This window comes from Gigantopelta aegis, chromosome 7, assembly GCF_016097555.1.
Source record: "Gigantopelta aegis isolate Gae_Host chromosome 7, Gae_host_genome, whole genome shotgun sequence".
Lineage (NCBI taxonomy): Eukaryota > Metazoa > Mollusca > Gastropoda > Neomphalida > Peltospiridae > Gigantopelta > Gigantopelta aegis.
In genome coordinates, this window is record NC_054705.1 from 31806546 (window position 1) to 31822296 (window position 15751).

The window sequence follows — 15751 nt, forward strand, 5'->3', positions numbered from 1 at the left end:
GAGGAGACTGGTGAAGTTATAGACACAGACTCACTGACAGACAGATAAAGAGTTAGACTAGGACTCAAGAAAGAAGACGTTCACCGAGACCGCTAATGATTAAATTACTGATGCAATAGTTAATGACTTACAGTTGAGCTTTTTCATACAGGTAAAGTATTCCGGCCTTGAAGTTGTTCATCTGACAGAGAATCCGTGCGTGGTCGATGTCGTACTGGGCCTGGAAAGAAAAGGAAAGGAATGTCTTAAACAATGCTCCAGCATATTCCAAACTACAGCTGGTGGGTTTCTGACACAGCTGCAGCTCTTGGTCTAGAGTTAATGAAAAAAAACCCCACCTACCCCACTAATGCCACTATATATTTAAAAAAGTAAAGTTTGATTTATTTAACGACGCCGCTAGAGCACATTGATTTTTTATCTTATCATCGGCTATTGGACGTCAAACATATGGTCATTCTGACACTGTTTTTAGAGGAAACCCGCTGTCGCCACATAGGCTACTCTTTTTACGACAGGCAGCAAGGGATCTTTTATTTGTGCTTCCCACAGGCAGGATAGCACAAACCATGGCCTTTGTTGAACCAGTTATGGATCACTGGTCGGTGCAAGTGGTTTACACCTACCCATTGAGCCTTGTGGAGCACTCACTCAGGGTTTGGAGTCGGTATCTCGATTAAAAATCCCATGCCTCGACTGGGATCCGAACCCAGTACCTACCAGCCTGTAGACCGATGGCTAACCACGACGCCACCGAGGCCGGTCCACTATATATTATTACTGATTAGCAGAAAGGGTCTTTTATTGGCACTTTCCCACAGACAGAATAGCAAAAACGTTTGTTTTGTTTAACGACACCACTGGAAATTAAATGTTTTTTATTTTACGACGCACTCAACACATTTTATGTATGGTTATATGGCATCAGACATATGGTTAAGGACCACACCGATACTGAGAAAGGAAACCTGCTGTCGCCACTTCATGGGCTACTCTTTTCGATTAGCAGCATGGGATCTTTTATATGCATCATCCCACAGATAGGGTAGTACATACCACAGCCTTTATATGCCAGTCGTGGTGCACTGGCTGGAATGACACCACTGAAGCACATTGATAAATTAATCATCGTCTATTGGATGTCAAACATTTGGTAATTCTGACTCGTAGTCATCAGAGAAAACCCGCTTCATTTTTTCTAATGAAGCAAGGGATCTTTTATATGCACTTTCCCACAGACAGGAAAACACATACACGGCCTTTGCCCAGTTGTGGTGCACAGGTTGGAACGAGAAAAAACCCAGTCAGCTGAATGGTTCCACCGAGGTGGTTCGATCCTGCGATGCAAGCACCTCAAGCGAGCACTCAACCCACTGAGCTAAATCCCGCTTCGCCGGTTCACAGTTTGCGGATGATTTTTTTTTCATTTCATACCCCGATGAACGTAAAAGAAATAACAGACAACCTTTAATATATTGTAAATAATGAAATACTGACAGTGTAAGAGATTCAATAAAAAACCCAACCCAAAACTACAGGTGTCTGAATCATGATATACTAACCTGTTTACTCTGGAGATATTTTATGAATATGCACCAGACATATTGTAACTTACATCTGTTCTTTTCAACAACTCCAGTGTCTTTCTTTCTTGCTCGACTCGCAGCTGAAATGAACACAAACATTTTGCTAATTTCCAAACAAGGGTTCTAGGTTAACACTGTACATTATAACATAAAAAACCTCTGAAAGGTGGACCACTTTAACCTTCCAATTAAGAAATTAATCATTATATAATTATAACAGTAACTATTACTGCTCAGATCAGAATGAATGTTTAATGAATGAATGAATGAATGTTTAATGACATCCCAGCACGAAAAATACATCAGCTATTGGGTGTCAAACTATGGTGCATGCAAACATTTAAGTGATGAACAACATCAATGTAAATTTAAAACACAGGTAAATTAAAACACAGTGTAAAGAACAAAAAAACTGTACAAAAAATACAAATATCACTGTTCAGATCACAAGTATTTGGCCAAAATTATACACTGTTGTGAGTAAGGATAAGTCAGAAAATGTGCCCATGGTGAGCATGCTTGGAAAATATTGACTTAAAAGATTTAAAATATATAAAGTATCAACTCAAAAGAGTATACAAATAGATACATTTTGGGCTGGTGTTCGACCCAAGATGTACCAACTGGGACACCAATGACATTTTGGGACATTTTGGGCTGGTGCTCGTTCCAAGATGTACCAACTGGGACACCAATGGCAGTTGGGACATTTTGGGCTGGTGCTCGTTCCAAGATGTACCAACTGGGACACCAATGGCAGTTGGGACATTTTGGGCTGGTGCTCGTTCCAAGATGTACCAACTGGGACACCAATGGCAGTTGGGACATTTTGGGCTGGTGTTCGACCCAAGATGTACCAACTGGGACACCAATGACATTTTGGGACATTTTGGGCTGGTGTTCGACCCAAGATGTACCAAATGGGACACCAATGGCAGTTGGGACATTTTGGGCTGGTGTTCGACCCAAGATGTACCAAATGGGACACCAATGACATTTTGGGACATTTTGGGCTGGTGCTCGGTCCAAGATGTACCAACTGGGACACCAATGGCAGTTGGGACATTTTGGGCTGGTGTTCGACCCAAGATGTACCAAATGGGACACCAATGGCAGTTGGGACATTTTGGGCTGGTGTTCGACCTAAGATGTACCAAATGGGACACCAATGACATTTTGGGACATTTTGGGCTGGTGCTCGTTCTAAGATGTACCAACTGGGACACCAATGGCATTTGGGACATTTTGGGCTATTACATCCCTTCCCCTCTTAGAAAATTATGTAACTGACTTCCCGCAAACTGAAATGTTTAAAATGTAGTAGGTGGGTGTGTAGGACTTTTAGCAGGTTGGGGTCTAGACTGTGGCGACTAAAGTTTATAAGGGAGGAGGGGTCGAGTTATGCTCCCCCTGAAAATATATAAAGGAAAAAGAAAATGTGCTTGAGCAGGCAGGGGTTTCAACACTCCCCCTAAAACCCTCCCCCAGCACACATGCTTGAGTAGAAAAAAATAAGTTTGTTTTGTTTAATAACACCAACAGAGCACATTGATTTATTAATCATCGGCTATTGGATGTCAAACATTTGGTAATTTTGACATATAGTCTTAGAGAGGAATCCCGCTACATTTTTCCATTAGTAGCAAGGGATCTTTATATGCACCATCCAGGATAGCACATATCACAGCCTTTGATATACCAGTCGTGGTGCACTGGCTGGAATGAGAAACAGCGCAATGGTCCCACCGACGGGAATTGATCTCACACCGACAGCACACTAAGCGAGCGTTTTACCACTGGGCTACATCCACTTGATGCTCACTTGATGCACAGTCGGTTTGGGATCGATCCCCGTCGGTGGGCTCATTGGGCTATTTCTCGTTCCAGACAGTGCACCACGACTGGTATATCAAAGGCGGTGGTATGTGCTATCCTGTCTGTGGGAAAGTGCATATAAAAGATCCCTTGCTGCATTAGAAAAAATGTAGCGGGTTTCCTCTGATGACTACATGTCAAAATACCCAATTGTTTGACATCCAATAGCCGATGATTAATGAATCAATGTGCTCTAGTGGTGTCGTTAAACAAACCAAACTAAACATCCCACCCCCTGCCCGTGTAGAAGGTATACACTCACAGCGATCTCCTCTTTGTGGATGAGGTCGTGTAGGTAAAGCTCCAGTAGTGTGTTATACACAAGACAAGACGAGTTGGGCTGAACCTGAAAATAAACCACACTGCATATAGAGTATCATAAATAACCACCGGCCTCGGTGGCGTCGTGGCAAGCCATCGGTCTACAGGCTGGTAGGTACTGGGTTTGGATCCCAGTCGAGGCAAGGGATTTTTAATCCAGATACCGACTCCAAACCCTGAGTGAGTGCTCCGCAAGGCTCAGTGGGTAGGTGCAAACCACTTGCACCGACCAGTGATCCATAACTGGTTCAACAAAGGCCATGGTTTGTGCTATCCTGCCTGTGGGTAGCGCAAATAAAAGATCCCTTGCTGCCTGTCGTAAAAAGAGTAGCCTATGTGGCGACAGCGGGTTTCCTCTCAAAATCTGTGTGGTCCTTAACCATATGTCTGACGCCATATAACCGTAAATAAAATGTGTTGAGTGCGTCGTTAAATAAAACATTTCTTTCTTTCTTTCATAAATAACCATGTAATCAGAGGTGCCCAGTCTGTCCTGGTCGGTCTTCTTCTGTCACATCTTATTTCATCATGTTTTGTATTTAAGGCTGCACATCACCATTTACTTTTGCATTAATTTCAACAAGGAAATGTTTTATTTAACGATGCACTCAACACATTTTATTGACGGTTATATGGCGTCAGACATATGCTTAAGGACCACACAGATATTGAGAGAGGAAACCCGCTGTCGCCACTTCATGGGCTACTTTTTTTCGATTAGCAGCAAGGGATTTTTTATATGCACCATCCCACAGACAGGATAACACATACCACAGCTTTTGATATACCAGTCGTGGTACACTGGCTGGAGCGAGAAATAGCCCAGTGGGCTCACTGATGGGGATCGATCCCAGACCGACCACGCATCACGCAAATGCTTTACCATTGGGCTACGTCCCGCCCCAATACAATTTCAAGTTCAAATAAACTGTGTGAAAAATATGACCTTGAAAACGTAACCTGAATGCTATTTTTATTATGTGCATTTACTTTATACCTTCCATGTAAAAAATCAACATGGGGGCGAGACGTAGCCCAGTGGCAAAGTGTTCACTTGATGCGCGGTTGGTCTAGGATCGATCCCCGTCGGTGGACCCATTGGGCTATTTCTCGTTCCAGCCAGTGCTCCACAAGTGGTGTAACAAAGGCCGTGGTATGAACTATCCTGTCTGTGGGATGGTGCATATAAAAGATCCCTTGCTGCTAATCAAAAAAGAGTAGCTCATGAAGTGGCGACAGCAGGTTTCCTCTCTCAATATCTGTGTCGTCCTTAACCATATGCCTGATGCCATATAACCGTAAATAAAATGTGTTGAGTGTGTCGTTAAATAAAACACTTCCTTCCTTATGCCAGATCACCGCCTCATTTTGTTGTTATGTAAATGGCAAGATACCTTTTTCACGGTTGTTATCATTTAGTAACTTCAAACCAATTGGTTATTAAAATTTACTGTTATCAACCTAACTGAAATTATCAAAGAAAGATTCCATAAGACATTTCAGTATTATTATGTATTATTTTTTATGAAGAACTATTTCCTAAACCAGACTATATTAAGCTGCTACAACAAGTAATGACACAAGTGGTGTGGAGCTGTAGACACACGGGGCAGAATGTACACATTACATTCGCTGCAAACTAAGTTAAAACTAATAAAGTGTAAATTAGTAATTTATAAAAGTTCACAAACCTCCACCATGTGTTCTAAGAATTCCGTCAGTTTGGCTGAGTTGTTGACGAAGATGTGAATAAACTCTTCCGCGTTTGCCTTCTCGATGTGCTGGATTCCACCTGTTGGTTTAAAACAAGATGAGACAATAGTGTGAGTTTATTTTGGATTAATCACACCACTAGAGCACATTGATTAACAAGCATTCTTAGAGTACTTAAAGCAATACCAGGCCAATTTATTTTTCATTTTTCCTAAGTTCAAGGGACACAACTCTATAATACATGGGTAAATTCAAACCTGGGGCCTAATTCACTAAACTCTCGTAACACTGCGATCTCACAGTGCAATGTTAAAAGACTTACAAAGATGATGCTTTGTTGTCTAGCTTAGCTTAAGAGACTTTTGTGAATTAGGCCCCTGTTCTGTAACAGTACATGTACTTGTTAAAGCTATACACAAAATTTCAGATCAATATGTCAAGGCAATGCTTGAAAAAAAACAGTCCAGAGTGGAGTAAATGTCGAAAAGTTAATAATTCTAACACATAGATATGGTCTTCAGAGAATACTAGCTACATTTATCCCTTAGTAGCAACGGATATTTTAAATGCTCTTTCCCACAGACAGTACAGTAAAACTTTGTTTAACAACACCAGTGGAGCACATTAATTTATTAATCATTGGCTATTGGATGTTAAACATTTGGTAATATCTGACATATACATGTAGTCAGTCTTAGAGAGGAAACCCACTACATTTTTTCTTTAGTAGCAAGGAATCTTTTATATGCACCATCCCATAGACAGGAGAGCACATACCACATCCTTTGATATACCAGTCGTGGTGCACTGACTGGAATGAGAAATAGCCAAATGGGCCCACCAACGGGGATCGATCCTAGACCGACCTCACACCAGACAAATTGTTATGACATTGTTATTTTAAAGTAATAAAATATTTTTTAAATCGCTTGTATGTATGTGTTTATGTTTCAAACACTTATTCTGATCTAAACTATTATAATTAAAAAACCTCCAATTTTAAGGAAGGAAATGTTTTATTTAACGACGCACACAAAACATTTTATTTAAGGTTATATGGCGTCGGACATATGGTTAAGGACTACACAGATAAAGAGAGAGGAAACCCGCTGTCGCCACTTCATGGGCTACTCTTTTCGATTAGCAGTAAGGGATCTTTTATATGAACCATCCCAAAGACAGGATAACACATACCACGGCCTTTGATGTACCAGTCATGGTGCACTGGCTGGAGCGAGAAATAGCCCAATGGGCCCACCGACAGGGATCGATCCCAGACCGAACGCTTTACCACTGGGCTACGTCCCACCCTCCAATTTTAATATTTTAACTCTGTGAATAATAGGCAATACTTACCTTCCAAAGATGACTGATCAACCAAAGGGCCTGTAGAAATAACAGAACATTTTTATTAATGTCAGAAAAAAAACCCACCCTACAATTTTCTTCATTTTTGTTTTCAACCATTTTAAATTGGGGGAAATGTTATTTTTATCCTTTGTTGGTAACTTTCAATGAACCCCTTAAATAAAAAGAAAAAAGAATAAAACGGGGGGGGGGGGGGGGAGAAAAGAAAAGAAAATAATAATATAGAGGCAAAAAAGGACACACACACACACACTCCCCTCAAACAAAATGGAGAAAACTACAGAGAGCATACACAGCGAACATTTTTAGGCCATCCAATTGGCTGTTGGGATGTTTGGACCAAACCACTCGTGTGTGGGGGGGGGGGGGGGGGAGGTGCACTAGTGAGGACAGGCAATGTGAAAAGAAAAAACAAAAGAAAAAAAAGAAAGCATAAAAAAAAGAAGAGGAAAATATTTGCGAGAACTGAAAGCCGCACGTACTGTCCATCGGTCTGAAATCCGTACACAGTCGTTTGAGAAGCTCAGTCGTCTGTCTGGGGACTTTGCTCATCAGCACCTTCCCGTACTTCTTGATGTTGATCTCGGCCTCCACGAACTCCAGCCGGCCGATGTAGAGCAGGGCCTTCTCGAAGTCGCAGATGTCCTCCAGCTGTATCTTGAGGTACCACTCATGTTTCCGGTGTTTCTCCGCCAGTGACAGCGCGTGGTCGTGGTAACCCGCGCTGCGACACACCTTGATGGCCGTCTCAACATCGAAGTCCACCTCACGGTCCTTCGTCTGGAAAAAACAACAGAAAGTAGCATAAGAATACGAGATAGGGATGGGGGGAGGAGGTAATTCTCAAAGTAGGGCAAAAAACTTGCAGTCCTTCGTCTGTCAAAACTGTTTTGTTTTAAACAACAGCAAGTAGCATAACAATCTAATTAAAATTAGCTCCACTATTACATGTGGATCTAAAGACAGCCAGTTGGAGCTCATGTCCACCAATCAAAACCTTACTTGCAGAATCCTGCCAGTGATTTAAAAATAATTTGAAAACATTCCGAATTATCTTGAGGGTATACAACATGTTTCGTGTGAATTACGAATGCCTTAAAACATGTTTTATTTTATAAAATAAATAATTTGTAATGTAAAACAGAAGACTGATTTAGGTTTTTTAAATTTTATAAATAAATAAATAATTTTTAATGTAAAATTGAAGACTGATAACCCACCCCGTACGTATTGGTATGGATCGCTGTACTGCGGCCACTAAAATAGACTCACCTGATATTTTTAGAATTTGTATGCTCCCAAATAACGTTATAAAAGGCGAAGTGTGATTGGTCAATATTTAAATTATTATTTACAGACGAAATGTTACCTGGACATTGGGGACTACGCAGTGTTGTTAGTTTTAAATCACTGGCAGGATTCTGCAAGTAAGGTTTTGATTGGTGGACATGAGCTCCAACTGGCTGTCTTTAGATCCACATGTAATAGTGGAGCTAATTTTAATTAGATTGGTAGCATAAGAATACAAGATGGGAATAGGGGGAAGGGGGAGGAGGTAATTCTCAAAGTAGGGCAAAAACCTCACCTGTCAAAACTGTTTTGTTTTAAACAACATACAGCAAGTAGCATAAACGTACAAGGAAGGGATAGGAGGAGGGGGGAGCAAATTCTCAAATTAGGGCAAAAACAAGCTGGACTGAACACTTTTCACCATGTTTTTCCATCATGCTACCCACAATATTAGTTGTAATCCATGTACAAATGTGTATAGTGATTCATTTGCAACCCTATGCAGTTGTATGGCAGTAATGCTAATATGAATAAATGTTATTATCCAGATTCGGGTTTAATTTGGGCAAAAATCAGCCTATGGTAAATTGCTGAAGCAGTGAAATCGCAACATTTTATACTACTGTAACAGTAGTAAAATCTAATTACAGTAAAGTGGAAAACGATGTTACATTTATTCACATGTTTTATGTTTATTGCACATATGAATTGGAGAGATTGACCCAACAAATTGCTAATTTTAATTTTAATATCCATTTTCTTTACACACGAAACCCCTGAATATTTATATCAATTTCATGATCAAAACTGTAAAGATAAGTATAATTCGTAAATTCGGCCCATGGTGTGTGTGTGTGTTCATACCATACTTACCATAATAAATTCATCCAGTTTGGAGACATCCTTCAGCTTGGTATAACAGTTAAGTAAGAGTGTTGTGTGTTCTTCGGTGGCCATCTGGGCTTTGTGCAGGGCCTGCAGATACTTTGTCAGGTTGTGAATTCGCTGAGCATCCAAAAACTGAAACGGAGAAAAAACTAATTTTATAATAAAAATTTAACAGGCAACAAACCAATTTTTATTACAAATTAAAAAGTTGGTCTGACCCATGGCACTAACTAACGACCGTTGGTAGTAGGGGTGCATAGCAGGTGGTTACAAGTGCCTCTTAACAATGACAGAAGTAACTACTGAACACTCTCCGAAGTGGTCAGACTAAACCCACAGCTAAAAGGAAGGAAATATTTTATTTAACGATGCACTCAACACATTTTATTTATGGTTATATGGAGTTGGACATATGGTTAAGGACCACATATGTATTGAGAGAGGAAACCCGCTGTCGCCACTTCATGGGCTACTCTTTTCGATTAGCAGCAAGGGATCTTTTATATGCACCATCCCACAGACAGGGTAGCACATACCACACATCAAGCGAGCGCTTTACCACTGGGCTACGTCCCGCCCTACCATAATAAAAGCTGATGGGGAAATAGCAGGTGTGTGGCACTGATAGCCACAAGAGACAAGCATCTATCGTGGTTGGAGAGACAAGGACTGGGATGTGGAGGTGGGGAGTAAAAGAAGTTAAAAGATAGGGGAGCTGCCAAGATCGGGAAGAAATAAGATTGAAGTCAAAGGAAAGAAAGGACTATTATAATAATAATTATATATTATATATCATAAATTATTATTATAATAACAATAATAATAATAATAATAAAAATATTTTTATGAAAATTAACATATACCGAGATAAATATTCATAGGTGCAACTACAAACCAAGTTTCACTGCTATTAATTTTTGTGCAGATGTTATTTACATACCTTAACATTTGGCCAATAATACACTGTGATTACCTTTCTAATGACGTAGGATGCCTCCAGCTTCCCTATAGTTTTAATGTACTGATCTATCGCCCCGTCATGATCGCCCTTGCTGTACAAGTGATCTCCGTATTGAGTGAAGATGTCAATCAGACCATCCTGGTCATACTGCTGGCTCTTAGCCAAACTGAAATACAACGCAAATCACACATGGAAATGTAACTCACAGAGAAAAATATACAGTGAATGAATGAATGAATGAATGAATGTTTAACAACACCCCAGCACAAAAATACACATGGGTCATTGGGTGTCAGAAAAGGTACGTATATGAAAATATTATTTATACAGTGAAAAATAATCGAAATAACGGATGAAATCACAGTTAAATATAAAAATATAACAGTGTGAAATATAACATAAATCAGTGTTAAATAAATGGAAATAACATTGAAATATAACAGAAATCAGAGTAAAATACAACAGAAGTCACAGTAAGATACAAGAGAAATCACAAATTGAAAGACAACAGAAATGATGTAGTAAAATACAATTGAAGAAATCACAGTAAAAGAGACCGAGCCAAAATCCAATTAGTGTGTGTGTGCATGCACGTGCGTATTTGTGTTTGTAAATTATCTTTTATTTTAACTTATTTCCGTGTTTATATCCAATTAAGGTTCAAGCACACTGTCCTGGGCATACACCTCAGCTATCTGGGTTTTTTTTGTCCAGGACAGTGGGTTAGTTGTTAGATGTTAGCAATTAGTGAGCAGGAGCTTCTAGATTATGGTAGCTCCACTCCCATGGCTAGTGATATTTAGTGTTGGGCTAGTAAATACCTACTACAACTAGCCCAACGGCTTGTGGAAAAAAAAACCTTGTCAAAAGCTGCAGTTACATATTTTGTAAATATGCATATCCTGCAAATTACTGATCCCATGGCTAGTGGATTTCTATAAAATTCTAGAAGCCCTGGTGAGAAAGAAGAGGGTGTACCCTCCCGCCCCGGAGTCGGTCACTGGCGTAGTCAGAGGCTGAATCCGGGGTGGGCGTGCCTGAACCCTTGTGGATAGGGGCACGTAAAAAGAGTTTCCCAGTTCCCAGAGGGTGTAGTGGTTTTACACCTACCCACTGAGTCGTTAAAACTCGCTCTGGGTGGGAGCTCTGGCTGCAAACCCTGTACCTACCAGCCTTATGTCTGATAGCTTAACCGCGATACCACCGAGGCCGGGGGCGAGGGATAGCCCAGTGGTACAGTGCTCGCTTGATGCGTGGTCGGTTTGGGATCGATCCTCGTCAGTGGGCCCATTGCACTATTTCTTGCTCCAGCCACTGCACCACGACTGGTACATCAAAGGCCGTGATATGTGCTACCCTGTCTGTGGGATGGTGCATATAAAAGATCCCTTGCTAATAAAAAAAAAAAAGAGTAGCCCATGAAGTGGCGACAGTGGGTTTCCTCTCTCAATACCTGTGTGGTCCTTAACCATATGTCTGATGCCATATAACCGTAAATAAAATGTGTTGAGTGCGTTGTTAAATAAAACATTACTTCTTCTAAACTAACCTGATGGCCAGAGTGTAGTTATTCTTCTTGAAGAGCATCTCCAGTTTGGTTTGTGTATCTTTCTCCTGCAACTGGTACAACTGAAACAAGAAAATCATGGTGCTTTAACTTAATAGCGCAGACTCTAGTTTTAACCCGTAATAAAATGGTCACTAAGTTTAGTCAGGACTCCCAAGCGAACTAGCGATGAGGATAGACGTTGTTTCGTGTGCTCTCAACCTACCCCCCCCCCACCTGGGGGGATTGATGGCTAGCTACGGCTTGTTGTTAGAGTACCGCGTCACGTACACCGGGTCACGGGCAACCGTGACCTTGGTGTACGGGGACGCGGTTTCAAACAAGAGGAAGAGGACAAGGAAGAAGAAACGTGCGCCAGGGACAGCTCAGGTGGGGACAAAGCTGGTGGCTCAACCGACAGCGGCGGTCCCGTCTGCGTCGCTGCCCCCACCACGACCAATCCAGACGGAGCGGAAGGAGACGACTCGTCACCCGACCGCACCGACCGTGCAGAAGCAGAAAGAGGAGCATCCCAATGCACCACGGCCCGCATCAACTGTTCTCGCCCGTCGCCCATTGGATGTTGGAGTTGCCAAGCGGAAGGCCGTGACCCCCCCGGGGGACCAACCAGCCAAGACGCGACCTTCTGCTTCCGCCAGGGACCAGTGGCAGCTCGCGAAATCTAAGATCAGGAGCCAGTACGCCAAGTACGTGGTCGGGGACGTTATGGATCCCTACAAACTGCCAGGCGGGATCCTAGAGGAAACCTTTAGGACCTTCGAGGGTGGCAACGAGATCGCCATCCACCCCGGGGATCTACGGGGAGTCGGCCAGGTCTTGGTCATTACTTCGCGCCGGGATGACTTGTACAGGCAAGGGATCCTCCACAAAGAGATGGACAATCACACTGTCCACAGGATAATCAAGATCATCGCCGGCGCCCAGTACCTCCCATTGACCAAGCGCCTGTTGGAGCACGACTTCAGGAAGTTGGTGCCCCACTTCAACAACAGCTACACCATCTCCTCCCCGTAGACGCCAACCTTAACTAGGACAGGTAACCTCCTTTTTGGGCTTAGTTGGACTTTAAAATACTTTTCGATCGAGTTTCAAAATTCTTATGTTTATTTTTTTATAAATAGTCCAACGCTTTTTACTTTGGTGCCCGTTCAATTGCTCAAATCACCTTCAAACCTTTTCGACCGAGCATTCAAACTTATTTTTGGGTTTAAATTTCTAGTCCGGACATGATGTTAGGTGCAGGTAGTCTCTGTAGATATAGGTTTTTCTAGTTAGACCCGAAGGAATCGAAATTCAGCCAAACAGAACACGGCCCATTTTCGGTGTCTACTAGTCGGTCCGCGCAGTCGCTGGACGCAACTAAATACTTATTCAAAATTCTGCCCACTTCAAACTCATCCCCCCCCCCCATCCTAGACTCAGTCACTGACAAAGGCCAGAGACTAAGCCCATGACAGGCGTGCGTGAAGCCTTTGTGGCATGTATGCATGTTAATAGTTTCAAAAACAACAACTAAGTTTAGTTAATTTGCAAACCTGTAACTCATTTAGATAAAGTTACAACAGAGTGAAACAAGAGTCTGTGACGTTAAAACAGGAAATACCCTTAAAGATAGACTAAAACTCGAATCTATAAACGGCTACTTCTCAGACACACGTGCGTTTTAAAAAAAAAAAAAAAATGCAATTTTGGTACTACAAACACCAGGATGACCAGAAACACTTTGGTTCTACGGAAATGGATAATCTAAAGAATAAAATAGAACAAATGTTTGATTTCAGTGATCATAAACGGCTCCAATAGTGAAAAATATGCTGTAATGTTTAAAAACTAGGGTCTGTCCCTTTAAAATATACTTTTATCATGTTACTCAAAGGGATTTATCATTTCATTTCATTTCAACCTATTTTTCGTGCACGCTGTCCTGGGCACACACATCTCAGCTATCTGGACTGTCTGTCCAGGACAGTGGGTTAGTTGTTAACTGTTAGTGGTTAGTGAGATAGAAGAGGGTGCAGTGGCCTTACACCTACCCACAGAGTCGTTAAAACTCGCTCTGGATGGGAGCCAGTACCGAGCTGCGAACCCTGTACCTTACCAACGACACTACCGAGGATGGTGGGATTTATAATGATGAACTATGACAAATGTTCATATCTTCTAAGTTCCATAACCATAATTATGAAACATGGATACATTTAATTTTTGTCAGAGTTATGTCCCTTGAATAAATTCCCATTAAAGTAAAACATTTGGTAAATCAGACATATACATGTACCGGTAATCTTAGAAAAAAAAAGAAGAAATGTTTCATTTAACGACGCATTCAACACATTTTATTTACAGTTATATGGCATCAGACATATGGTTAAGGACCACACAGATATTGAGAAAGGAAACCCACTGTCGCCACTTCATAGGCTACTCTTTTCGATTAGCAGCAAGGGATCTTTTATATACACCATCCCACAAACAGAATAGCACATACTACGGCCTTTGTTAAACCAGTTGTGGAGCACTGGCTGGAACGAGAAATAGCCCAATGGGACCACCGACGGGGATCGATCCTGGACCGACCGCGCATCAAGCGGACGCTTTACCACTGGGCTATGTCCCGCCCCCTACAGTTTGAGAAGAAACCTGTCACATTTTTACATCAGCAGCATACCTTTCTGTCTCCGGCAAGTATGTAGAGTGATCCCCACTCGCACATGACATCAATGACGTCTGGGTAGGGTGCTGAGTAGGCGATGAATTTATTCTGAATGTCGTAGACTGTAACAATATTCATCTCCAAGCCCTGAATGGCACTGGAAAAAAACAGTATATAAATTGATTAAAGTTATAATTAAAAGTTTGTTTTGTTTAATGATGCCACTAGAGCACACCGATTTATTATTGGACGTCAAACATTTGTTAATTTTGACCTAGTCTTAGAGAGGAATTTACCTGCTACATTTTGCCATTAGTACCACAGACAGGATAGCACATACCATGGCCTTTGAAAAATAACTCAATGGGATATATATAAGTAGTATAAATGTATGTTTAAGGACAACCCAGCACAAAAATAGAGATTGGGTATTGGGTGTAAGGAAGGAAGTGTTTTATTTAACAACGCAGTCCACACATTTTATTTACGGTTATATGGCGTCAGACATATGGTTACGGACCACACAGATATCGAGAGAGGAAACCAACTGTCACCACTTCATTGGATATTCTTTTCAATTAGCATCAAGGGATCTTTTATATGCACCATCCCACAGACAGGATAGCACATACCACGGCATTTGATATACCAGTCGTGGTGTACTGGCTGGAACAAGAAATAGCCCAATGGACCTACCGACGGGGATCAATCCTAGACTGACCACGCATCAAGCAAGCACTTTATCACTAGGCTGCGTCCCGCCCCTTCAAACAAAAAAGGAAGGAAGGAAATGTTTTATTTAACGACGTACTCAACACATTTTATTCACGGTTGTATGGTGTCAGGCCCCTTCAAACAAAGGTAAGTACATCAGGTTATGCCCTTCCTCCACCCTAGCATATTACAGATCGTCAGGACTTAACGTACAGAACTGGAGCCCGTGATAATGGTTTGCTGTCCTTCCCAACGACGACCAAATATCCTCGAAACCAGTGGAGCTGCAGCTTGTCACCCTCAAACGCCAGACACGGGCCACGCCCATCTGGCTGGTAGAAGTAGACGGCCTGGAATAACAATCATCTAAACATGCTTAGTTGATAACATCTTAAAAATTGCAGCAAACTCTGGACTGTCCCTTTAAGGAGTGTTCTCATTATGAGATTAGTCACACTGACTTGTCGCACACGATCAAATCATACTGTGAGAACACCTAAATCTGAATGACATTAGTTGTATATGACAAGTCGTGTCAGAGTCGTCCCCGATTAGAACATGTCCTTTTTCACACGACAAATTACATATGACAAGTCGTGTCGGAGTCGTCCCCGATTAGAACATGTCCTTTTTCACATGACAAATTACATACGACAAGTTGTGTCAGAGTCGTCCCCGATTAGAACATGTCCTTTTTCACACGACAAATTACATACGACAAGTCGTGTCGAAGTCGTCCCCGATTAGAACATGTCCTTTTTCACACGACAAATTACATACGACAAGTCGTGTCGGAGTCGTCCCTGATTAGAACA

The 15751-nt window shown here is 41.7% G+C and overlaps 1 protein-coding gene across 1 annotated transcript in view; it reads right to left on the minus strand.

Annotated features, from left to right (window-relative positions):
- Positions 1-15751, minus strand: part of LOC121377623 (vacuolar protein sorting-associated protein 11 homolog) — a 49140-nt gene that overhangs the window by 20609 nt on the left and 12780 nt on the right. Inside the window, exons 9-19 of the mRNA XM_041505687.1 lie at positions 15150-15286; positions 14238-14379; positions 11552-11631; positions 10015-10168; positions 9027-9173; positions 7346-7643; positions 6852-6881; positions 5474-5574; positions 3724-3807; positions 1616-1666; positions 132-220 (exon numbers count right to left, since the gene is read on the minus strand). Of these exons, the coding sequence (XP_041361621.1) occupies positions 132-220; positions 1616-1666; positions 3724-3807; positions 5474-5574; positions 6852-6881; positions 7346-7643; positions 9027-9173; positions 10015-10168; positions 11552-11631; positions 14238-14379; positions 15150-15286 (1313 nt within the window). The remainder of the gene's footprint in view (positions 1-131; positions 221-1615; positions 1667-3723; positions 3808-5473; positions 5575-6851; positions 6882-7345; positions 7644-9026; positions 9174-10014; positions 10169-11551; positions 11632-14237; positions 14380-15149; positions 15287-15751) is intronic.